The 25,390-nt window shown below is 36.1% G+C and overlaps 1 protein-coding gene across 2 annotated transcripts in view; it reads left to right on the forward strand.

The window, feature by feature from the left end:
* brinp2 (bone morphogenetic protein/retinoic acid inducible neural-specific 2) overlaps positions 1-25,390 on the forward strand; it is a 354,849-nt gene that overhangs the window by 43,353 nt on the left and 286,106 nt on the right. For both annotated transcript variants that reach the window (XM_006634717.3, XM_015355138.2), the window contains exons 5-6: positions 1,146-1,251; positions 8,623-8,859. In XM_006634717.3, coding sequence (XP_006634780.3) covers positions 1,146-1,251; positions 8,623-8,859 — 343 coding nt within the window. The remainder of the gene's footprint in view (positions 1-1,145; positions 1,252-8,622; positions 8,860-25,390) is intronic.

The following is a 25,390-nucleotide window of genomic DNA, read 5'->3' on the forward strand; positions in this document are numbered from 1 at the left end:
CACAGGGAGACGTAATCAAAGCCAAGGAGAGATCCAGGAGTCGTGTTCGAGAGAACAAAGTGAGATCGGGGATCCACAGCAAGGCACAGGAAGTGAAACAGCTATGGACTGGGGAGAACAAAGCCTGAGGGACTTGGAGACAGAACTCTATAATGGAGCCCAGAGCAGTCTGAGCAGGACTTAAATATCTCCCACAATCACCCGGACAGGCAAGATAGCAATTGCCTCCAGGTCATCTAGGTCTCCTGTTAGCTGCCATGGCAACCAGTAGTGGGTGGAGCAGAGGCCGGTTGCCACGCCAATGCTAGCTTACCCAACAGATCAGCAGCCAGGGCGGGCATGACGGGTCCAAGCTGATTCTGCCATGTCTGCCTCCGCAAGGCCCCAGGGCCTACAGGAGGGTGCACAGTGGATTGGAGGCGTGAATGGTCTTTCATTGCCTGTGCCACAAGTGCTCAGGGCTCTCTGGCTACATCAATCGAAGGACGCCCAGGCCCACTCCAGTTCACTCAGGCCCGGCACCTGCCCAATTACCCAGAACAGGTTGGGGTTCCAGGCAGGCAACTAATGAGCTCAAATTTGAACCAGTGCTGTATGGACTACAGGGCTCAGGATCTGCTTTTAACAAGTGAAAGCACTTAGGAGCCTGTTGGTAAAACATCCTGGATCAATTTGATGATTCGACGTACAAATTTGTTGCACAGCATTTTTGTTCCCCAGAGATAGCATCAGTAAAAGCTTATATCGGTGTCCACTGTGTAATATTTTGGAAGAAAACAAATACAAGTTGGGCTCTTTATCGGATTTTTTCTGTCTTTTTTCAAGAAACCCTAAGCGTGTTGAATACACACTGAAAGAAGGCCTAGTTAAACGTTAATTAAAATATTTTATCATCAAACTGTTGCACCACATAATTTGATTAACTGCTTTTTGCATTCTCTAGGATCTATTTTAACCATTGATGGGGGTTTGAAAATAAAAAGCTTTTGGCGTCTGTGTATTGACCAAGCTTATTACAAAAGCCATTTTTTTACAAGCAATTGCTCTGTGCTTTAATTTTGTGTGTCCCGGTGGAAAACTGTACAAACAGGTGGACAATTTACCAGTAATAAGCCATTAAAAAATACCTCTTTATTGTTTCCTAGGTAACCGAAACCAGGACTGGGCCTCTTGGATGCAGTAACTATGACAGCCTAGATTCAGTCAGTTCAGTCCTAGTGCACAGCCCTGAAAACAAAATCCACTTGAAAGGTATGTCAAATTCTTCATCCTTTTTCTCCCTGGTCCTCATTTGTAAGTCCTCGGTGGAACATGTTATGTGTTCTACAGCCATTTCTCATTTTAAAAAGATCAATAAAAACATATTTACAAAATAAGGCATCCATAAAGGAATAGAGGTTTAACAATAAAACCTCAAAGGCTAATTCCGAACCAATATTAGTATCAATTACCCTGTACTTAACAGTCCTGAGAATTAAAATTAAAATGGGAAGCTGTTACTCAGAGAGCAACACAGACAATTTTACCACAAAATGTAAACAGTATATCCAGTTAAGTAGTTATTGGTCAGTAGGTTTTTTGTGAATTCAAATGAGCTTTCCAGAAGATATGAAACATTGTTGTTGGTTTTTATTTTGAAAAGGTAAAGCACAACACATTGCCACACAGTAGTTTTTTTAGTGTGAACTCTGCTGTGTGACAGGCACTATACACAATTTACTTGTCAGATGATAAAGTGTCTGTAATTCTGGTAATTTACTGTGGCTTTTGAAGCATAGTCAGTGCTGCATTCTTAATTATAATATCGAAATTTAATTTATAAATGTTGCAAAACAGCATAGTTATTGTTTTCTGTATTAAAAAAAATGTTTAACTATTAACTATATACTATAAACTATATAACAAGCTATTTCTCTTGATCCTAAAGGGTGTGCCAAGGAGTATCTCATGCACTTGTTTTTATGGGATTGATTCTTTTTTAATGTCAATTATAGTCCTATTTACATTTTGATCAATACAAATCTAATATTAAAATATAGTAATAATATCTCTAATTAATAAATTAAAATGCACAAAGTGTGATACTTTCCCTTGCTTTCCATTTCTGAGTCTCCAATCTCAGGGTTATAGCAAAGTTTGACACTGCCTGTGCGTCAAAGCAGATCGAACAACAAGAAAAATGGCTATTTCCACCAATTTGAAATCTTGGCACAAAGCTTTTCTGATGAATAATAATACAATGAAAATTTAAAGTGGGTTGGCCAGTGTGATATGCAGTCCTTTCAGGATCCCTGACCATAGCCTGGGCACCTTCGGTTGTCACGGAAAATACTTTCTTAAATTCTGCTTTCCTCAAATGATTAAGAAATGTCTTATATTTTCGGCTGTAGTTGTACCTGCATGCATGGATTCTAGGCAGCACAGCTCTTTTCAGTTTCCATCTAAATCACAGAACTGTATCTCACAAGAATTGCTAGTCGTGGTACAGTACGTCATTAACAGCATATCCATGCTCCCACAAACACAAACGGCACAGTCTTTATGTTGAACAAATCCATAGTCATCTCTCCAAAAGTGGCTGAAATGAGCAAACGTCTAATTTTGCGACCGCCAATTTGTCCAAAATGTTTGACTTGACACTTATGTGAAAAATGTTAGCAGTGGAACGGATTGTAAACTTTCCTGTGAAACCAACAGGCTAGCCCCACGAAAAACAACGCAGTAAGTAAACCAGATGAATAGTTTTTTCCTCTGCCAAAGAACTTTCACTGGGTACCGTGTTGTAGAGAATTACAGAAGTCAAGCAAAAGTTTTTTTTTACTTAAGTTCTTCGCGCACGGCTTATAAGACTTTTATTGCACATGCCATTAAAAATCCCTCTGCGTGCCAGTAATGGCATGCTGTAGGCTGCCGACACCTGCCCTAGTAGGTACTCAGCTTCTGTGCTGGAAAAAGTTGGCCCAGCACAAATTCTCCATTGCTTCCTGAAAAGGACTTTGGGATCCTTTGGGGATAAGAACACTATACTGTACAAATGCTAAGGAATTATCATTGTTGTACCAAAGCTTTTATGACTCATGTACTTAAGCAAACTTCTATTCAGAAACAAATGTTTCAGTGTGTCTTTGCGATCCAACTTTTACTGGAACAGAAATGTTTAAGCCAAGTTCCTAATTCATGATACTCATCATTTATTGAATGTCTATTTCCCCAAGATTATTGCAACAAGCTTCTAGGCAGCTTACCAGCTTGTTCTCTGTCCAAACTCACACTTTGTATGAATTCTGCTGTTCAAGCATTGGCTGGAATACACTTCACTGGCACATCATTTGAATCTTGCGAAAGCTTCACTGCCTACTCATATTGCTTAGGGGTGCCCTGAAGACACTACTGATAACGTCTACAATAATGTATGGTTCAGCTCCCCATTACCTTTCTGATATTCAGAGAGGCTGTTCCAAATCACCCATATGCTAGGCTACTGCTGGACTTTTAACCTTCACTAGGATTCAATTTAAGAGACTGAGGACCTGAATCTCCATGTGGGCACCTGGTAATTCATTTATAGTGTATTGGACATTTTGCTTCCAGTTAAAATAGGGACCATGGGTGTCTAAGTTTTCTCCTTGATTATGAAATTCCCCTTTGGAATCTATTTGATTTTCAGAGTTTAAACCATTAAACCAGGTAAAAGACCTCTGCTACAATTCAACTGCTCTCCTGAAGCATGTTTTGTACCAGTGTTGTCATTGTACTACCTTGCTTATCTGCGGAACACAAACACAAATTAAAATGTGAACTTCCGTATTTCCCATATTTTATTTCTAGCTGCTGACAGTTTCATTGCTGGAGCTATTAAAATCATTCCAAACTTCGTGTCGTTTACATTAATTGTAGTAAACCATCCGCAAGCAATTACAAACTAAAGAACAGGCTGGAAGGAAAGCGAAAACCAAACCAAGCGTACAGTATGATTTAATTAATTGAACACTGTAAAACGACATACACTATAGATCCAACACAAACAAATGATTTTTAAGTGTAAAAAGATTACAGCTGGTATGCGGTTTTGTCACATCCCCATCAAAGATATTGAATTTGACAACACCAGTTCAGACTGGAGGTTTGTAAGGTTCACAGCTGACAATGAAATAACTTTTGAAGATGCATCTTTTTTTTTTTAAGGGGTATTTAGTAAATAGGAGCGTTTTTATTAAGCATATCATTTAAACATTTTTGTTTTACTTCATCTGAAAAAAATGTTTTAGTTCATATTTTACTATATAGACACAATATAATGTAATTATTGGGGAACCGTTTGGCAACATAATCAAACACATAAGATGTTTTTAAATGTTGGTTTACCTTTGACTTTCTGTTGTAATGCCAAAGCACATCCAGCTGGGAACCCTTGCAAAAAATAGAACATCCTGAATTATTAAATTGTGTTGATTCTCATAGCAATGTTGCAAGACTGCCAAGGCCAGTCCTATATACAGTAAATATTGTAGATGTTAAAGTAAGGTAAAAATAGGTTTATATACCTTTGCTTAAAACAACAGGTAATACAGTATCAACAATATGAGAAGGACACAAAGACAGAACAGTACATATCATTATGTGCCAGAGTTTCAAGATAATGTAATATCATTCAGTTGTTATTCATAAAAGGGAAATAATTGCTTCAGAAACATTCAATTACTGTATTTATTCAATTCTCTTCAAAAGAGTTCAGGAATTGATTTTATTCCCGGAATATTAAATTAACAAAAACATCAAACTGAATTTGGAATGTCCTCTGTGATTTGGATTTATGGTGAACAGTAATTCTTTAGTCTGTAGTTTAAAATGGTACTTTCTTTGACACCCTTCTTTGAGTGATTCTGCAGCCTAACTTTAAATTGTTGTCCCCATAGGACACTTCTGTTCATTTTTTTCCCTTTTTGACTGAACAGTGCTTCCTGCTTCTATAGTATGGATGTCCTAGATTTGTGTCGGACTCATTATCACTACCACCTTTTAATTTCATTGACAACTCTGCAAACGCCAGAACAAATAACTTAAGAAGTAAGAAGCCGAAACTAAACGAAAACTGGGAAAAAATGATAATTTTAAATAACTCGAGGACGCCAGAAAAACTCATTTTAAGTACTCAAACCAATGTATATCAATGAACGTGCTGGAAACGCCTGCAGTAGAAATGTCGCTTGAAGCCAAAGCATCAAGACAATGAGGAAGGAAAAATCTGCATAAAATGTTTTGCCTCTAGCTGTTCCTGATTACATGCCCCACTTGTGCCAATTTCCTCTGCCTTCCTTAGGTCTGACATTTAAATTTTCAACCTACTTGCTAGTGCCCTCTCCTGAAGAAAGACCCCCTGCCATTAAAGAGGCTGTAACTACTTTAATGAGTCTGATGAATGCCTGCACCTCTGAGCACTTGTTCTGATAGGTGCCGAGCATCTTAATCTATTTACCTAATTTAAAATTTTCAGACACACAGATCAGCCCATCATCTAAACAGGGAGAGGAGAGAGAAGCTCTAAAAGTATTACTCATGCAGACATCTTAATATGCTGAAAATAGGAGCATTATTACTAATGCAAATTATTAGACCCTGTAATCCTATAGAAAAGACAAGATGCAAATACTCCCCTGAATTAATCAGTCAGATTTGATTTAACCTTGCCTCTGGAATGACAAGAGGAGTCTGCCTTTTCCTCTCCTATCTCATGTCTGTTTTGTAGTTTAAAAAATGAGGACATATTCAAGTGTTTGTACCTGTGCCCAATGGAAACAAATCTGACACAGGCTCTCTTGTTACATGTTCTGTCTAAGTTAAAAGACAAGAACAATGTTTGAATATTAATTCTGATTGAAGAAATATATAAAACATGGCACACAACATTCCAGGACAAGAGCAGACTTCATTAGAAAAGCCCTGGACCATATCTTGGATAAATTAGACAATAATCAGATTCAGAGTTCTCTGAATTTCTGAAAGGAACCATTAAAAAGATACTTGATGTCTCTTATGAAAAAAACAACTGTTTGAATTTTAAATTATATTAAATAAAAATGTTACTATTTTTATAGTAAAATAGTATAGTTAAGTAGACAACAGTAGAATATGCTATGACCAATCCTTTTATATTTTACACTATGTGCCATGCCTGTAACTACATACTGTAGCACAGAGCAAATTTTCTAGACCTTACAGCAAATTAGAGTTTGAAAGTATCATCCCATGCTAGCTGGCTACATCACCTCTCAATAATCAGAACTGCTGCATCTGCTTAAGTCCTGAAGACAGAGTGAATAGTAAAACAGTATTTGTTATGAATGTTCTCCAGGGAAAGAGCAGGTAATTTCATTTGTAAACTCCTGTTGTTTGAATGAATGAATAACAACTGAAATCGCCGTTATCTAATTAGATGTTTGAGTCTTCTGCTACTAAAAGAACTTCCTCTGCTTAAGTGGTCTCTGCGGCTCTGTGATTAGACACACTGACCCTTTTCATTTGATTTTTTTTCTCATTTGTTAATTGTTATCTCATTATTAGGTCATTATGGCTTTTTGCTGCAGCTCCAACAAACAATGCAGTGAAAATTTCAAATACATTCCATGAATTGCCAGCTGGGGGGATGTCACTGTAGTGGTGTTGCTGGAAGACACAACAAAATTAGCAGATGTTACTTTCTGCAAGAAAAGTCCACACATTTGTAGAAAACAATTTACAAACCCATTCTTGTGAAAATAATGGTCGGGAGATAGAACCCAGATGACGTGAAGCAGCTGTCTGACCTTTACCCTTTTTAGAGGCAGCAAAAAACAAAACCAAATTGTTCCAAAATAAACCAACAATTTACCCACGGAAATAGCCTACAGTATGCTACTTTCCAGTTTATAGCCTTGCTTAAAATTTATTTTCCTATTTCTAACCCTAAAACTTTGAAAGGAAGAGTTCAGTTCACAGCAGCATAGTTTCATAGTTTTTAACCAATTTTGTCTTTATGCCCGTATGCCACTGTAAATTAAAATGAAAGGTGAAATCTTGAAAAAAACAATGCTGCTATCCCTGAATTAGACATTTTCTAATATAATGTCTAGACAGCTAACTGAAAAAGGATCAGGTGAGTCATCAATAGAATGGAATAAGTAGAAAAAATATTGATTATCATTACTGTTTTTATTACTATAATGAATTTCTCTTTTGGACCAATCCAAGTATAAATTAAACATGTTAATTCTTGCCAGTTTTCTAGGGACATACAAATTGCCATATATGCATTGGAGCTTTTACCTAAATCAACCAATTAGCCTCAGAAGCTTTCTAGTCCACTTTACAATAAATGAACCAGGATGATGGTGATGGACTTTACCTTTGTATACCTGTACATGTGCCAAGAGTTCAAAAATCCCTTTAGAAAAAGAAAGGTTGAGCACACTTTGCTACCAAATTGAGCATTAACGCCACCAAAACTTTTGTAACTCTGTCTCATAATATTTCTTATATAAGAAGTAAAGCTACAAACAAGGCTACTTAGCTCACATACTTTAGCTCGGTAATTTGGCTGCAAGTGACTAATACATCTGAGGATTCATAACGTAATCCAGAGTATCAGCTTCAATAATATGGCTATGTACTGTATAGTTTGCACCCAACTCCCACAACGCTTTATGTAAAGCAGTTTATCCTCTGGTTAGTGTTTCACTGTTGATTCTGAAAGTCCAGGGTTAATTACCTGTCCTTATAAGAACAGCACAATGAAAAATGTACCTACAGTATCTTCATTACAGATGCTTTTCTTTTCATAAAGAAACCACAAGAATGGTATTCACACAATTCATATCATCATTGCCAACACATTCACAGTGAGTATTGCTTAGTAAATGATGAGAATGTAAATTTAAACATTGTATATAACAGTAAAATGGTGTTTAGCACTCAGCTCCATATCTAAAAAGATTACTGCCTCTGCATAAATTCATTAGAAACACCAGCTATTTTTAAACAACCTGATGGAAAGTTTTTCCTTGAAAATTAGTAGAAATGACAAAACGATATACTGTATGAAAGCACTAAAGGCTTCAGCCTAGGTGCCAGTACTTTCAAGAGGAAGGGCTAATACTTTACATAAAACTAATGACAGATGTATTCCCCTCCTTGAGTTTAAACCAGAAAAAAATCAAAACGACATGTGTAAATACAATTTGAAGATATACAGTATACATCAATAATATGAACCACATTGAAAAAGCAGATTTATTAATGAATTAATGATTGTTTACTCACTAGAGGTTATGTACAGTAGTGTTGTCTTGTTTGTGTGTTTTATATTGCTGTATTATTGAGGTATGTGTGGCTTATGAAGGACCCATGCCCACTTGATAGGTTTTTAGTGACTTTTCTTACACAGGAAATGGAAACACATTCTCCATACTGTATACAGTATAATTCAGTATTCTAAGCTAATGTTAATGCACCTCTATGAGACCTTTCACCTGAGAAAGTGAATCGTTGGTTACGTTGAACATATTTGGGAAAATAGCAGGAGAGGTTTGAAAACAATATTTAACACCTTGTGCGGAGAATGATTTTGAACTCAGTTCTCATTTCTAGGTCTCCAGGAAGTTCTGCCCGAGTTCCTGCGGACTCGTTTTGTGGAAGCCGCACTTAGCTATGTTGCCTGTAACTCCGAGGGAGAGCTCCTCTGTCACAACAATGACTGCTGGTGCCGATGCACCAATAAGTTCCCAGATTGCAATTGTCCTTCTGCAGATATCAAAGCAATGGAGGAAAATCTACGGAAAATCAAAGACACCTGGGCCAACATCAACACAGAATTTGAGGAATCAGGTAGGTATCTGTGAAGGTCTCTTTTAGTATAACCCTAGATCTTGTTCTTCACAAACCTTTGGTTTCTGATGAAGCTTTTATCTAAGAGTTTAGAACTCTCTTCATAATGCCTTAGGAGTGTTAGTTTTTCATCTGTTATGTTTAATATTGCTTATTGCTTTGGCAATTATCATTTAAAGACTTGAATGAAATGTATTAGCACAAAACAATTTTCACCGTAATTGAGAAATGTTACTCTTGTGATGGATTAAATAGAAATGTAGAGAAGCTAGAGGTTAATCATTGCTTAGTGCATGTCTAATATCAAAAACTGTCAGGATTATTCCATACAGCCTTGTGCAGTGCATGGCAACACTCTCTCACATGAGCTCCAATAGTACAATATGTTCATAGAAAATTGAAATTTAATGAGAAGCATTTCAAAGTCTGTTACATAGGACAATGCTTATTTTCACATTTTTTGTTTTTATAACAAGGCACTATGGGATACGCTGGCAATACAAGTCAGTCAAGATTGCTGTGTTATGTTGTAATTGGCACATAATGACTTTGGCATATTGTGCAATTAAGGTAATTAACATCTTAACTTACTCATGCAGTAGAAATTGTACTACACAACTAGAGCCATAGATTTGCAGCGCAGTTTCCAATGCCATCTGAGCACATATATAAGGTAGACCTTCCACCATATTCCATGGTGAATGGATTGCAATTTATTAGTTAATTAAGGAGATCAAAAGTACTCCTTCCTCACTGATTCCTGCATTATATCTGGAGGCTGATTGAAGGAAATATAGGATTTAAAAATCACTATTAAACAAATAATTTCTAAAGAGTCTGAACAACCCTGTTGTCAACAACAAAGCAGGTTAAATCAGTTAAAATAAGTAATTTAGCAAAGGTAATTTGGGATCAAAATTTGAGTAACCTGTTATCAAGAAACAGTGTTTCTTCATTGAACATACAGTACTAGTTGCTTACTTCATCAACAATTTACAGGTGTTTAACTTCAGAAACAGGTGATCTGTGAGACTAGGTTGAGGTGGGGTTCTCCTGGACTGAAATTGGAGACCTTGAAAAAAAATAACTGATGCATAAAATAAGAGAGATGCATCTCAGTTTACTCTGTATTTAGCTGTAGGTGATCGCTTTCCACCCAGGACTGAATTCTTCAAAGTCTTAGATACAAACAGCCACAGGAGAACTAGCTGTAGAACTGCCTTGATTTGTTTTTAGTTAAATCAAAGATGATATGTCTGTCATGAGAAAAAAAAGGGGTTAACCCGCTGTAAGGAAGCTGTGCTGGCACATCATGTTTCCACAGCTGGAGTTTTTTTCCTGCTGGCAAGAGATCCAATCAGGTAGATAAAAACTCGCTCTCATCCCAAAGCTTCTCCCCATGATGGTGCTTTAATGAGAGGGCCCCAAATCCCTTTAACTGTAACACTTTGCTCATCAGAATGCATATCTCCTTTTAGCAGGCAAAGTGCTTGGCTCCAGAGGAATGTTAAGGCAAGAGTGAAGGAGAGCTGAAGATTTTATTTACCCAAGTAATAAATCGTTGCTCATTGTCAAAGCCACAGTGGAAGCCTGAGAGGCCGTTAATAACAGTAGTCTTTGATATAAACAGATTTGCCATGGCACTGTCTTTGACAGCACATTTAAATACCTAGAAGTGTTCACATTAAGGATAGCTGCCAGGATGTCTCCAACTCTGAGTATCCACATTAAAGATTTTTTTCTTTATGTTTTTTCTTTGTAATGTGACATTTTCTGTGAACATTCTTGTTTCTTTCATCTACCATGCATTTCCAAAACTTGTGCAAACTGCAGCTCTTTTATTCTCTCCACTGGGCTTCAGTTTTACCAAACACTAAGAAATCCCTCAAAACATTTCGAAAGAGTCCCTCAACTTAAGAGTTATGAAGACAATAATGGCCTATTGATGAACAGGTGCCACTAACTGATATTAACGAAAGAAGACATAAAACAATCAGCATTATTCACGCTTGTCTTTTGGTTTTGGCAACCTGCAAGGCTACTGATTATGAATTACGTGTTCATCACTGCGTTCTTGCCTACTCAATGTCTGAAATGTATGACACCCTTTCTAGCTAAAGATTGTGATTTATCACATACAGTAAATTAAGCCCATAAACCTAACCACTCAGGACGTATCCGAGTCATTGTATTTATTTTATTATACTATGATATACTGAAAATCACTTAATTGTTACAACAAGACCATTACCTTAATTAAAAACATGCCTTCCAGTAGCTAGAACTCAATTGCTGTCCTGTACCACCTACAAAATGCCTTGGCAGCATTTTCTACATCAGACAGCGCCTGTTGAGATTTCACTGAAGCCTTGCCCATTTATACTTTTATTGCTTCAATAAAGCTTGCTGTACGAGTGTTTAGATGTTGAATGGCTTGTTTCTAATGTGGCATGTAAGTATAAATGTGAAAGGGGGGTTCCAAAAATTGATTCTTTTGGTTCAATAACTGGCAGAGTTTGCAACACCCCTACTCTTAGCATCTATACTTTTTCCAAATTGATTTTTGCTTCTACATTTCAAATTGGAAGCGAGTGCATTTATACCACCGAGGCAATTTATGATCTTTCTCTCTCTAAAGGTTCCTCCTACTTAGTGAAAAGTAAAGACGCAGTATTTAAAAATGACTTCATAAACATTATCTTTTCAAGGGAGGATGGTAGTGGGTTGAACTTATTTTACCACAATAGCTTTATGTTGTCATGTTATACATAGCCCTGGGAAAGCCCTGAATTGTTCACAGTTTTCACACAATAAATGAACATAAAAGGAATTACTTGGTAATGTCCATGGTATGTGCAGTAAGCAATTGTTGCCCATCTAATATTTGTTTAAAGGAAAGGGCATATTAAAGACAGTGCAAAGTAAAATGTATATCATTATACAGTTTTCCTGACAGAACAGAATAGACCGTTTTTCTCTTTTAACATGAACAGAAAACCTAAACAGATTTCATGACCTGAATGTTAATATTGCATGATCATCAGCACAAGGTTATCTGTGTATTTGCACATGGTATAGAGTTTAAATCAATTATTCATAGTGCCAGTATGGGTTTCTCTAATCCTTATGTTTGACTCAATTATAGACTCTGTCATTGGGATGTATCAGAGAAAGACACTTGACATAATCTAATGTATCTATCTGTATATGAATGCGTGTGTGCATGGAATTTATTTATTTGAAATCTTTGTTTTTACAACTTCTTCCAGAGTGCCCTGGAATTTTAATAACTATAACGATTATAATGTATGCCAAGATTCCTTGTAAATTAAAAATAGCCTCTGAAGCAAGGCTTCCCAGTCCTTGTCCTAATGATCCAGGTGTCTTCTGGTTTTCATTCAAGCTGAGCTCTCAATCACTTAATTAAACCTTTCGTTGATTCAATCATTTGTTTAATTTGAACCTTTGATTGTTTGTAGCATTGGTTACTGATTTCAAGGTAAGCGTCACAGTATTAAAAGTAGAAAGCTGAAAACAGTGAAAAAACATCTAATTAGGAATTTTGGTTGGTTCATTTAAGTAACCGATTTAAGGCAGAGTCATGGGCTGATAAGCCCTGCTGTACAGGGTTATTATAACATGCAATAACAATTGCTAATTTAAGGGTTTAGCCCTTGAACGTTGGGCAGGAAATATACGATTATTAATGTGTTATGATATTTTGTCTTAATGATGAGAAAATGCTTGAAGTGGTAACTGATTGATTGTATACAATGTCTAATGCATGCTTTATACTGTAGATTACTTTACTGTATTAAGCAGAAAGTGGTATTTAATGTTTTTTTCACAGAAAGCTAAAAGTCTCAAGTAAAGGCTTTATGGTATTACTTATATTTCATTTTATAAACCTTTACTTTATAAACTTACTACTTTATAAAACTTACAACATTTACTTCAAAGGTTTGGCAACTTGATGTCTATTCTGCATGGAATATACATCACTTTTAAATCAATATAAGTTATCTAGTCAGGTTGTTTCAGAGTTGACTAGTTGTAAATCTATGTATCAGACACAGCTTTCATCTCTGGACCATAAAGCCCGTACTTAAAAAGCCTGCTACATGGGGAACTTCATGAAAAAGATTCACATGAGTTACAGAATTAAATACTATACAAGCTATGACAGTTTAGCGTCTCATTTTCAGTACATACAGAAAGTGCACACAGGGAGAAAATCAATATTTTACAGTAAACTGACAGAGACCATTACAACTGCAAAACGGGACAAAAGAGTTTCACACTTTAAAATGTGCCACTTGATGTCTTCACAACATACTGTAACTTGCAAATGCTAGACTAAAAAAACAACTGGAAAGGAAGTCTGCAGAACAATGTTTGGATGCTAATTTGATGTTCCAGTCAAGCTTCTATAGTTTTACAGAAGGAATTACTATATGTTATAAGAATGATTCCAGGAACTATAAGAGAGGCCGAGTTAGACGCAAAACAAGAAAACACAGCAAGGCTTTCAAGGTTAAATAACCACTAGTGTCAGGAAGTTTTTTTAAAAAAGGAGCTTAACACAAAATCATAGTTTTTCATCATTTCTGATGGCGCCAAATGTTATGTTATTCTAGTTGTATGTGTGTGTGAAATATGCACAGCGTGATCAATGAGGTCTTACCATGCAGCAATAAACCAGTCGAACCACTGAACTGAGTTCTTTCAGAACTAGAGTCTTTCAAGCACTGCCAATTCGCAATGGGGACCTTAGGAATGTAGGAGATGTCCTTGTGAGTTTTGACCCTTTAAGCTATCATTCATCCCACGGGACTGTGGACAGATTGTGTGTCCTGAATAGCGAAAGAGTTTTTTCTTCTTTCCCCTGCCAGTCCTGTGATTGACTCTGTAGGTTGCTCAGTAACCCTTTGGTACAGCGAGTCTGTGTGCCACCCATGTTATTTTTCTTGAATACTCTGGAGATCTGAGCTCAAAATGAGGATTAAAACCACTTTCTAAACACTTTTTTCCGAAATCAGACACTACCACTAAAAGCCTCTGGCAAAATTAAATAGTTGTTTTCTGTAATTGTCTAAATCACTATTTTAAGATCACATATGGAAACATACTGTGGGTGGTAAACGTTTGTGTTATTAAACATGTCAGATGAAAGGTATTAATAGTGTCTGTAATTCAGTAGGTCAGGAGGGGAAAAAAAGGTTTAGATGGTAATTACATAAATTAATCAGCACAAAAAATAACCTCATGTCAGACTGTGACATTGTGTCTGAATGTCATTGTCAATCGTTAAATACCTTCACTGACATTTAAATGTAAAAACCTGTGTGTTTATGAGTTGGTACAATTTTAGAAGCAGTAGACTCATGTACAGATGTTTTGCAAAGTAGTTTTATTTATGATTTCTTGAAAACAGCAACAAAACTTTTAATTTTGAACATTAATATGTATAAACTATAATCTTTATTCTAACTTAGATATGTAATTTTACATTAGCTTCTATATAGTACATTAAGGAAATTTCATGTACTACAAGTATTTTTTTTAAATATACATAGTTGCTGTTCCAGAATCTACAATGAACTTAACACATTTGAAAGGTGCCATGAAAATGTTTCTTTATCCCATTATAATTATTTTAAAAATGATTTAGTAATAGGCAAAAACCCCACATCTTTCTGTATTTGAATTTGACGGTCAGCTAGATCTTACTGATTGATCATCGCTCTTGTAAATAAATCAAGTTAGCACTTCTGAGATCAAGTGGATGGGTTTAACCTCAAAGAAGGTGAAGACTTTAAAATCATTTTCACATTCTTAACAAAACACTGTTAACCAAGGTTTACATTGGCATCTTTGGATTGTCACTTAGTTTATCAAATAATTACATTTGGTAACTCGGAAAAATTTCTGTGTGAATGTGATCTTCTTTAATGGCAAATATGCAGGATCTGTTTTTCTGCGGGTTTTTCAAGATTTTATTCTAAATATTTATATAATTAATAACAATTCCAGTCTTTAATAGTTGATTGTTTTGTGGTGTATTGTTTTGTTAAACTCCGCCCTTGAGATGCAGCACTAATGTGATACAACTGAGAATTTGTGCATTAAAATACAGCCTTATTCAGCATCCTGTAGGGTAGTTTCACCATAGGTTACATCAGAGAAGGATACATTTAGTAAAAGACTACTATATGTTAGAGAATAGCATAAGGTAAGTCTCTGGACTCATGACTGGTAGGTTGCAGGTCCATCTCCCCACTGCAGATAGTGCTGTTGAGCTTTGAGCACAGCCTTTACACAAATTGCTTGAGCTATCCAGCTCTATAGATGGGAAACTGCATAGCTGGGGATTGCTTCTGTGATGGATTTGTGTCCCATTCAGTGGAGGAGTCATAGGCTGTCTGTTTACTGCACACCTAGAGACCAGGATGACCAGAGCTCATACCAGATGAGCCATTGCTTGTGACATAAATGTAGTCACCTGCCATACCTGCCTACCTATGATTCAAAGATTGTCTGCTGTAGTGTCACACTTTAATGTTCCTCTTCACTTGGTAGGCAAAGCAACAACTGATTTCCAAACACTTCAGATTTTGCAACAGAGGCATTGCGTAAAGGCGGCAGAAACAGTTAAAGTGGTGCATTCAAGCTTAACAGCCAAAATTAACTTGGTTCCAAGCACCTGACAACGCTTCTGCTTTTCTCAGAGTATTAGGATCTGTTATGTAACCTACAGTCTTCAATATTTTCAGAGATGTCTGATTTTGTGTGAGTGTCTGAAATACAACATGCCTCCAAATGTACTGCTGATAGCAGACTAAAAGCTCTAGATTTCCTGACTACACCCCATGGAGACTATAAATAGTACAAGACCCCAGCTTACAGATGACTGATCAAGGGTAGTTCATTAGTATTACTCTGTCTGCTGTTGTCCAGTGTGGAGCAGCATTGCGACACCAGAATTCATACACCCTGGAGTCTCATACTGTAATCCTGGAATTACCTAAACCACAGGATGCCTACAGCTGGGGTGCCATTCATTAGGATCCCCTGGAGATACCAGCAGAGCAAATAAACTTTGGTGGAAAATGAGGCCAAGGTGTGAAAAGAGAATCTCTTGAGAGGTAAATGCCAGGCCACCAGGGGGTTGTTGAACTGATACTTTCCTTTCAGTCCGCCTTTTTTTTATTTAGAATTTCCTCGACTAGAACATACAGACTGGCACTCATTAAGAGTAGCAGAGGAACTGTGGCCTCAACCTCGGATTTCGATTTAGGAACAACTCTGTGCCTGCATCTGACACTTGACCTTGTTCGCTGCACTCCTCATTATGTGAATTTCTTGACCATGAAAACACATTCTGTTCATTACGAGGAAGGCAAGTGAGGTTGCTCTGGAAACCTGTCTATTTAAACAGATGGTTATCACCCAAAACACACTTAATTTTCTAATTTTTTTACTGTAATTCTTCCGTGATCCGTGGAGAAATTAAATCTGTCTCTCAAATTGTAAATTTCCTTTGGTCTTGTACCAAAAATGTTCATAAAAGAATTACTGTGTATGTTAAAGGTGTAGTAACCTTTTCATTCTGGACATGCTTAGTGGAACTACAAATGTTAATACTGGTAGAAATGCTCTTTAATAATATATTTTCACCAAGATCATTTAAAAGTTTAATCAGGAAAAAAAGAGGAAACAAAAAACCAAAAGCAGGGAGTTTTGAAACAGAAATGAAACAGATTCAATTGTGGCTTTTTTTTTTTATAAAGGCATTGGTATGCTGAGATTAATTGTTTGATAAATATAATAAGAAATATATGGCAATAATTATTTTTAGCCATGAGTGATAAATCTTCTTCAGTCATAACAGAAACGTGTTTTTGTTTCCAGTCTTAAGTCCGGAACTGCAAGTAAGGGTTTATAAACGTTGAATTAAAGAAATTATCTTTAAATATGATGTAAATTATTTAAATGTTTGCTAAATCATTTTTTTCTTTAGATAAGGCTGATAACATGTTCAATATTTCAAAGTGAAATTTCATTGAAAGGTTTGTCTACTGTACAAATTAACTTCTATTTCTATAAATAGCTTTTTGTGCTATTTTTTAGGTTTTGTGTCACAATCAAGCTTTTAGAATAAAATATGAAAATCATGGGCAGAAAATAAGCAATTTGCAAAACCCAATTAGGTCCTGTCAGACTTGCCGCTTTCAAATTCTTCCCAGAGCTTACTCAGAATAAAATAGAGTACACGCCATGACCTGCCCCATCGCTGCTCAGGCCCATAAATATGTTGATGCATGATCAAATTTATTGTGTACAATCACCCATCCAAATATGCGTATTTCCATTGCCAACGGCTGTGAATGTTTTCTTCACTGAGGAACATAAAAATCTTGACATATCCTACTGTGAGTGCAGAGATTTATGGTTTGCCGAAAGCTTTACTTTATTGTTAGTGAGGTATTAAATATAATTGCCACTATATTGCCAAAGGGCACCTTATACAGGGTATTATCTGGATATTATCTCAGTTTTACAGTTGAAAAGGAGATGTTGTCATTGATAAAAAAATAAACTACAGTACCATTAAAAATACAAATGATTTATATACACTGAGGAATTAAAACATGTTCTTAGTTCCTTTTAATCAATTAATGTGTTTTAATGCCATTCAATATACATGGAAATCAACGTCTGTTGGTACTGAGTCTTAACAAACTTCATTGACTAAAGAACTGATAGACAAGACCACTTTATTGTGAGATATTGTTGGTGTTTCCTCCAGTGGGAGCAATCCTTAAGTGTTTGTTCAGCAGTACTGTATTGCCAGTCTATATGTTATCTTTATATCTTTGGCAAGCCTAGCTAGTCAATGTATTTCCAAAGTCCTCTGGTGCTTTGTTGAGGTGTAACAAAGCGATGCATAAAGAAGAAAAAAAGAAAACACTGAAGAAGCTTTATAATGGATGATAAAATATACTGTATTCCAGTTGAAACAGTCATTAAAATCCCCCCATGATTTAATACAACAAACTAGTGGCCATAATAGCTGATTACAGCTTTATGCTGCAAAAATGCTTATCCTCATTTCACAATTAACCAGTGTATTAACATTTTAATTAGGAGTTACTTTCCCCTCGAGAATAATTAACAAAAAGCAGAGGGGAAACGCAAACATAAGCCTTTTATTCTGCCTGTAGCAACTATGGCCTTATAGCACTACTTTTGCAAGGGCTGATTTTTCCTCTTACGCTTGGATGTGACAGGCAGAAAAACAGATGACTAGGAATTAATTTAACCAAGGTGTGTGCTGTTCGTCATGAAGTCAGAGGCCCTGAGATCCACCAGACATGAGGTTTTGAGTTCTATTACTTGGCTTATAGGAGCACTTTGTGAAGATAATTTAATTCCTGGCCACCGAAAAATGAAGTATCTTCTGACAATTGCTCCGTGGATGGGTTTCTAGCTGGGAATAATCCAAGGCTGACATCCACGAACATCTGACTGACTAATCTTCTTGTACCCTTTCTCCTGAGCAAGCACAGCAAAAGAATAAAGAATAACAGAATCGATTTTGACTGCATCTCTGAAAAAGGCAGCATATAGCTTCTCTGTGAGAGCTGATGACACCCCTTTGGTGTAAAACTTGTATAGAAATGGCAACTGTAAATTAGCAGCCTACATTCTTATCTAGACAATACACTCACCACCTTCCAAGAATGAGAGTGTGAACTACTAACAACCTCCCCCCGCTTTTGAAAAGAGTGACAATAACAGCAACACATGGAACTTTTGAAGTGGTACATAATGTGTGTAAGATAGGCTACTGCTTGAATATAATGGCTTCGTGGTTTAAACTGGTTTATACCATGGGGATACAAAATCCCTTGTAGCTGAGAAAATAGCTATATAAGCGGCTGCTTAGTGGGAAATTGATAGACAGCAGGTGATAACTATTAGACTTAGATTATATTTTTTTAGCAATTCTCACACAAGAGTTTCCAAACTGTGCATCCTGCTCTTCAGGTGAGAATGCAGAAAAATAGCTGAAAGCTCCCAAAAGATTGAGCTCCTTCTGTTTTCTAAATGTATTATCTAGCGCTGATTGCGCTGCGTGACTGAGAGGAACATCAGTTGTTTGAAAACTGAGCAGAGTGCTCAGTGTTTTGTGTGCTACCTGGGGCATTCAATATTACAGGAACAAATGCAGAAATTTAAGTTGCTAACAGCATTCGGTTTTGTGGAGTTGTAGCATTCTGCCTTAGAAAAGAATTTATATGAGCTAAACTGTTGCTTTAGGGTGGCAAGTACTTATTTACACTAAAGCAATAGGTTTTACTGACATTGTAACATAAAAAATAAACAAAAGGACATCTGCTCTAATGCAGTGAATTAAGCTTGACAAAATAAAAGAACAAATTTGTTTTAAGCAAAGATGTTAATCCAGAATTATAGACAAATTGGTAGGAAATGTCAAACTAGCCGTATTTTAAAACCTTTTTTGACAGCAGTGATCAAAGGGGGAAATTGTACGATGATTATGCAGCTTGCGAATGCAATGAAGAGTGAAAATTATGCAGCATGCTACTTTCAAACTATCATGCATTGTATTCAATAATGACCTGAAAAATGATGACCTGAAATATTCTTAGAAGTCAGTAAGCTCTTATTTACTTGTATTGTTGTACAAAATGTCACAAATGGACCTATATTCTTATTGGCAGTAATCAACACATTTTTACATTGCATAATAGCACCAATGTAGATACACAGTAGATTTTCTGGGTATGTTCCTTGAAAGTCTTCTTGATTTTCTATGTATGTCGCTCATTGATGCTGCATAATAGGAAACAACCATATGCAATAGCAAAAAGTATCAATTGCTTTTAAAAACTATTTTTAATTTCACAATTAAAAAAAATACACACTGTTTCAATCATTAACAGAACTACCACCATTGTCTAAAGCGCAGCAACACTGAAGTCTTTCCAAAAGGCAACATTAAATGCTCCTGAAAGAAAATGTTTGCATGTGTGGGTGTTAGTTTCTGTGCAGCAGTGAAGGTCTTGAGAAACCACAAAAGATCTTATTAGTTAAGATTTACTGTTTGATGGTTTCCATTTACAGTCTGTAAATAAATCTTAATTTTGCTGGAAGCAAGAAGGCAATGCAGTTGAAAACACAAAAACAATGTTTTACCTTGCTAAGAGCACCCTCAAGACTGTAATTCAGAGACATTTGGGACTACAGGCGGCTACAACATACTGTTCACACAGTGAGCACTTAACTGCCAAGGGTATATAATCACCAACATAGAGGAAAATTCATTTGCTTCATGCACTTTGCTGGATCAGCAGAAATGGCAGGAGCATCAGTGAAGTAAGAAAGAGCTGTGCACCTGGCGATAGACTCCAGAATTTTCTTGGGATGGGTCAAGTGAAACCAGTAATTAGCAAATTCTCAGCTGTCAGGATGATCTTGCTGTTTTCATAAATATTAAATTTAACTCTATTCTCCAAATCGCTGTTTCAAAAAACTCAAAAAGTCAGAGTGGTTGATTCTACCTAAAATTATAGGGAGCTTATGAATTTAGTTGGCCTATTCAAAATAACCATGTGAAAAACCATGTTTTCTATGACATACTGTGCCATAGAACAGTCATCATTGACACAAATGGTGGTCATATTGAACCATTATAGGACCTATTGCTGTGTTGCCTTCTTGACCATTGGAATACGTTCTCTCTGGTCTCATTGCAATGTGTGGCAAAATTTCTCATTCCACAGTGCACAATTTTCATGATGCAATTGTATGAATGAGTAAGTTAACTTTGTACTCTATATATCAAAAAAGCTATCAAATGTTCTTGCTTAGCCAACTGTAACAAATATAGCTGTAACCAGTTTACACTGCACCTTTCAAAGCAGGTGGCTGAATTTTCAAGAGGTAAGTTATGTGCTGCACACTAACCACCAAAGGTTCAAAAATGAATTTTAGGTACAGGAATTTTAATTCTGCATTATTAAGGTTTTTGCAACCTGCTGCTGAAATGGCATATTAAATGAGCATTTTGTTTGCCGTTTACAGCTTAGGATTACAGTTTGGATATACTTTCCATTTAGTTTGTTTTAAACCACATAAAATAAGGGGATTCAGCATGTAGAAAGGCTGTTTTCAAAACATTCAGTGTTGACTGTGTTTGCCTGACAGGTGTGTTGTTCACAAAAAATGACAAAATGGGGAAAAATTCAATTTTCAAGAAAACTTAAAACCAACACCTTTCCTGCATTTCAAATGCATCCTAATGCACAAAAAATGCATCAGAATATGTCTAGGTGCTGTCAAACCCTAACCCTAACCCTAGCTCGGGCACTTCTAGAAAAATTTCAAAATCCTAGCCTGCTGAAAAAGTGCTACAAAAGTTAGCTAAATTAGTACAAATTGATCAGAAACATTCACACTAGCAGTATTTCAGTACTTTAAAGGTATCTGCTTTCAATCTATTTTAATTCTGCATTATGTAGGTTTTTGCAACCTGCTGCTGAAATGGCATACTAAATGAGCATGATTTTTGCAGTTTACTGCTAAGGGTTATATTTACCACTAAAGTTTGGATATACTTCCATTTAGTTTGTTTTAGACCACATAAAATAAGGGGATTCAGCATGTAGAAAGGCTGTTTTCAAAACATTCAGTGTTGACTGTGTTTGCCTGACAGGTGTGTTGTTCACAAAAAATGACAAAATGGGGAAAAATTCAATTTTCAAAGAAACTTAAAACCAACACCTTTCCTGCATTTCAAATGCATCCTAATGCACAAAAAATGCATCAGAATATGCCTAGGTGCTGTCAAACCCTAACCCTAGCTCGGGCACTTGTGGAAAAATTTCAAAATCCTGGCCTGCTGAAAAAGTGCTACAAAAGTTAGCTAAATGAGTACAAATTGATCAGAAACATTCACACTAGCAGTATTTCAGTACTTTATAGGTATCTGCTTTCAATCTATTTTAATTCTGCATTATGTAGGTTTTTGCAACCTGCTGCTGAAATGGCATACTAAATGAGCATGATTTTTTCAGTTTATTGCTAAGGGTTATATTTACCACTAAAGTTTGGATATACAGTACTTCTATTTATTTTGTTTTAGACCACATAAAATAAGGGGATTCAGCATGTAGAAAGGCTGTTTTCAAAACATTCAGTGTTGACTGTTTGCCTGACAGGTGTGTTGTTCACAAAAAATGACAAAATGGGGAAAAAATCAATTTTCGAGGAAACTTAAAACCAACACCTTTCCTGCATTTCAAATGCATCCTAATGCACAAAAAATGCATTAGAATATGTCTAGGTGCTGTCAAACCCTAACCCTAACCCCAGCTCGGGCACTTCTGGAAAAATTTCAAAATCCTGGCCTGCTGAAAAAGTGCTAAAAAAGTTAGCTAAATGAGTACAAGTTGATCAGAATCATTCAAACTAGCAGTATTTCAGTACTTTATAGGTATCTGCTTTCAATCTATTTTAATTCTGCATTATGTAGGTTTTTGCAACCTGCTGCTGAAATGGCATACTAAATGAGCATGATTTTTGCCGTTTACTTTTAAGGGTTATATTTACCACTAAAGTTTGGATATACTTCCATTTAGTTTGTTTTAGACCACATAAAATAAGGGGATTCAGCATGTAGAAAGGCTGTTTTCAAAACATTCAGTGCTGACTGTGTTTGCCTGACAGGTGTGTTGTTCACAAAAAATGACAAAATGGGGAAAAATTAAAATTTCAAGGAAACTTAAAACCAACACCTTTCCTGCATTTCAAATGCATCCTAATGCACAAAATATGCATTAGAATATGTCTAGGTGCTGTCAAACCCTAACCCTAACCCTAGCTCGGGCACTTCTGGAAAAATTTCAAAATCCTGGCCTGCTGAAAAAGTGCTACAAAAGTTAGCTAAATGAGTACAAATTGATCAGAAACATTCACACTAGCAGTATTTCAGTACTTTATAGGTATCTGCTTTAAATCTATTTTAATTCTGCATTATGTAGGTTGTTGCAACCTGCTGCTGAAATGGCATACTAAATGAGCATGATTTTTGCAGTTTACTGCTAAGGGTTATATTTACCACTAAAGTTTGGATATACTTCCATTTAGTTTGTTTTAAGCCACATAAAATAAGGGGATGCAGCATGTAGAAAGGCTGTTTTCAAAACATTCAGTGTTGACTGTGTTTGCCTGACAGGTGTGTTGTTCACAAAAAATGACAAAATGGGGAAAAATTCCATTTTCAAGGAAACTTAAAACCAACACCTTTCCTGCATTTCAAATGCATCCTAATGCACAAAAAATGCATCAGAATATGTCTAGGTGCTGTCAAACCCTAACCCTAACCCTAGCTCGGGCACATCTAGAAAAATTTCAAAATCGTGGCCTGCTGAAAAAGTGCTACAAAAGCTAGCTAAATGAGTACAAATTGATCAGAAACATTCACACTAGCAGTATTTCAGTATTTTATAGGTATCTGCTTTCAATCTATTTTAATTCTACATTATGTAGGTGTTTGCAACCTGCTGCTGAAATGGCATACTAAATGAGCATGATTTTTGCAGTTTACTGCTAAGGGTTATATTTACCACTAAAGTTTGGATATACTTCCATTTAGTTTGTTTTAGACCACATAAAATAAGGGGATTCAGCATGTAGAAAGGCTGTTTTCAAAACATTCAGTGTTGACTGTGTTTGCCTGACAGGTGTGTTGTTCACAAAAAATGACAAAATGGGGAAAAATTCAATTTTCAAGGAAACTTAAAACCAACACCTTTCATGCATTTCAAATGCAACCTAATGCACAAAAAATGCATCAGAATATGTCTAGGTGCTGTCAAACCCTAACCCTAACCCTAGCTCGGGCACTTCTGGAAAAATTTCAAAATCCTGGCCTGCTGAAAAAGTGCTAAAAAAGTTAGCTAAATGAGTACAAGTTGATCAGAATCATTCAAACTAGCAGTATTTCAGTACTTTATAGGTATCTGCTTTCAATCTATTTTAATTCTGCATTATGTAGGTTTTTGCAACCTGCTGCTGAAATGGCATACTAAATGAGCATGATTTTTGCCGTTTACTTTTAAGGGTTATATTTACCACTAAAGTTTGGATATACTTCCATTTAGTTTGTTTTAGACCACATAAAATAAGGGGATTCAGCATGTAGAAAGGCTGTTTTCAAAACATTCAGTGTTGACTGTGTTTGCCTGACAGGTGTGTTGTTCACAAAAAATGACAAAATGGGGAAAAATTAAAATTTCAAGGAAACTTAAAACCAACACCTTTCCTGCATTTCAAATGCATCCTAATGCACAAAAAATGCATTAGAATATGTCTAGGTGCTGTCAAACCCTAACCCTAACCCCAGCTCGGGCAATTCTGGAAAAATTTCAAAATCCTGGCCTGCTGAAAAAATGCTACAAAGGTTAGCTAAATGAGTACAAATTGATCAGAAACATTCAAACTAGCAGTATTTCAGTACTTTATAGGTATATGCTTTCAATCTATTTTAATTCTGCATTATGTAGGTTTTTGCAACCTGCTGCTGAAATGGCATACTAAATGAGCATGATTTTTGCAGTTTTCTGCTAAGGGTTATATTTACCACTAAAGTTTGGATATACTTCCATTTAGTTTGTTTTAGACCACATAAATTAAGGGGATTCAGCATGTAGAAAGGCTGTTTTCAAAACATTCAGTGTTGACTGTGTTTGACTGACAGATGTGTTGTTCACAAAAAATGACAAAATGGGGAAAAATTAAAATTTCAAGGAAACTTGAAACCAACACCTTTCCTGCATTTCAAATGCATCCTAATGCACAAAAAATGCATCAGAATATGTCTAGTTGCTGTCAAACCCTAACCCTAACCCTAGCTCGGGCACTTGTGGAAAAATTTCAAAATCCTGGACTGCTGAAAAAGTGCTACAAAAGTTAGCTAAATGAGTACAAATTGATCAGAAACATTCACACTAGCAGTATTTCAGTACTTTATAGGTATCTGCTTTCAATCTATTTTAATTCTGCATTATGTAGGTTTTTGCAACCTGCTGCTGAAATGGCATACTAAATGAGCATGATTTTTTCAGTTTATTGCTAAGGGTTATATTTACCACTAAAGTTTGGATATACAGTACTTCTATTTATTTTGTTTTAGACCACATAAAATAAGGGGATTCAGCATGTAGAAAGGCTGTTTTCAAAACATTCAGTGTTGACTGTGTTTGCCTGACAGGTGTGTTGTTCACAAAAAATGACAAAATGGGGAAAAATTCAATTTTCAAGGAAACTTAAAACCAACACCTTTCCTGCATTTCAAATGCATCCTAATGCACAAAAAATGCATCAGAATATGTCTAGGTGCTGTCAAACCCTAACCCTAACCCTAGCTCGGGCACTTCTTGAAAAAGTTCTAAATCCTGGCCTGCTGAAAAAGTGCTACAAAAGTTAGCTAAATGAGTACAAG

The sequence above is a fragment of the Lepisosteus oculatus genome, chromosome 9 (assembly GCF_040954835.1).
Source record: "Lepisosteus oculatus isolate fLepOcu1 chromosome 9, fLepOcu1.hap2, whole genome shotgun sequence".
In the NCBI taxonomy this organism is placed as follows: domain Eukaryota; kingdom Metazoa; phylum Chordata; class Actinopteri; order Semionotiformes; family Lepisosteidae; genus Lepisosteus; species Lepisosteus oculatus.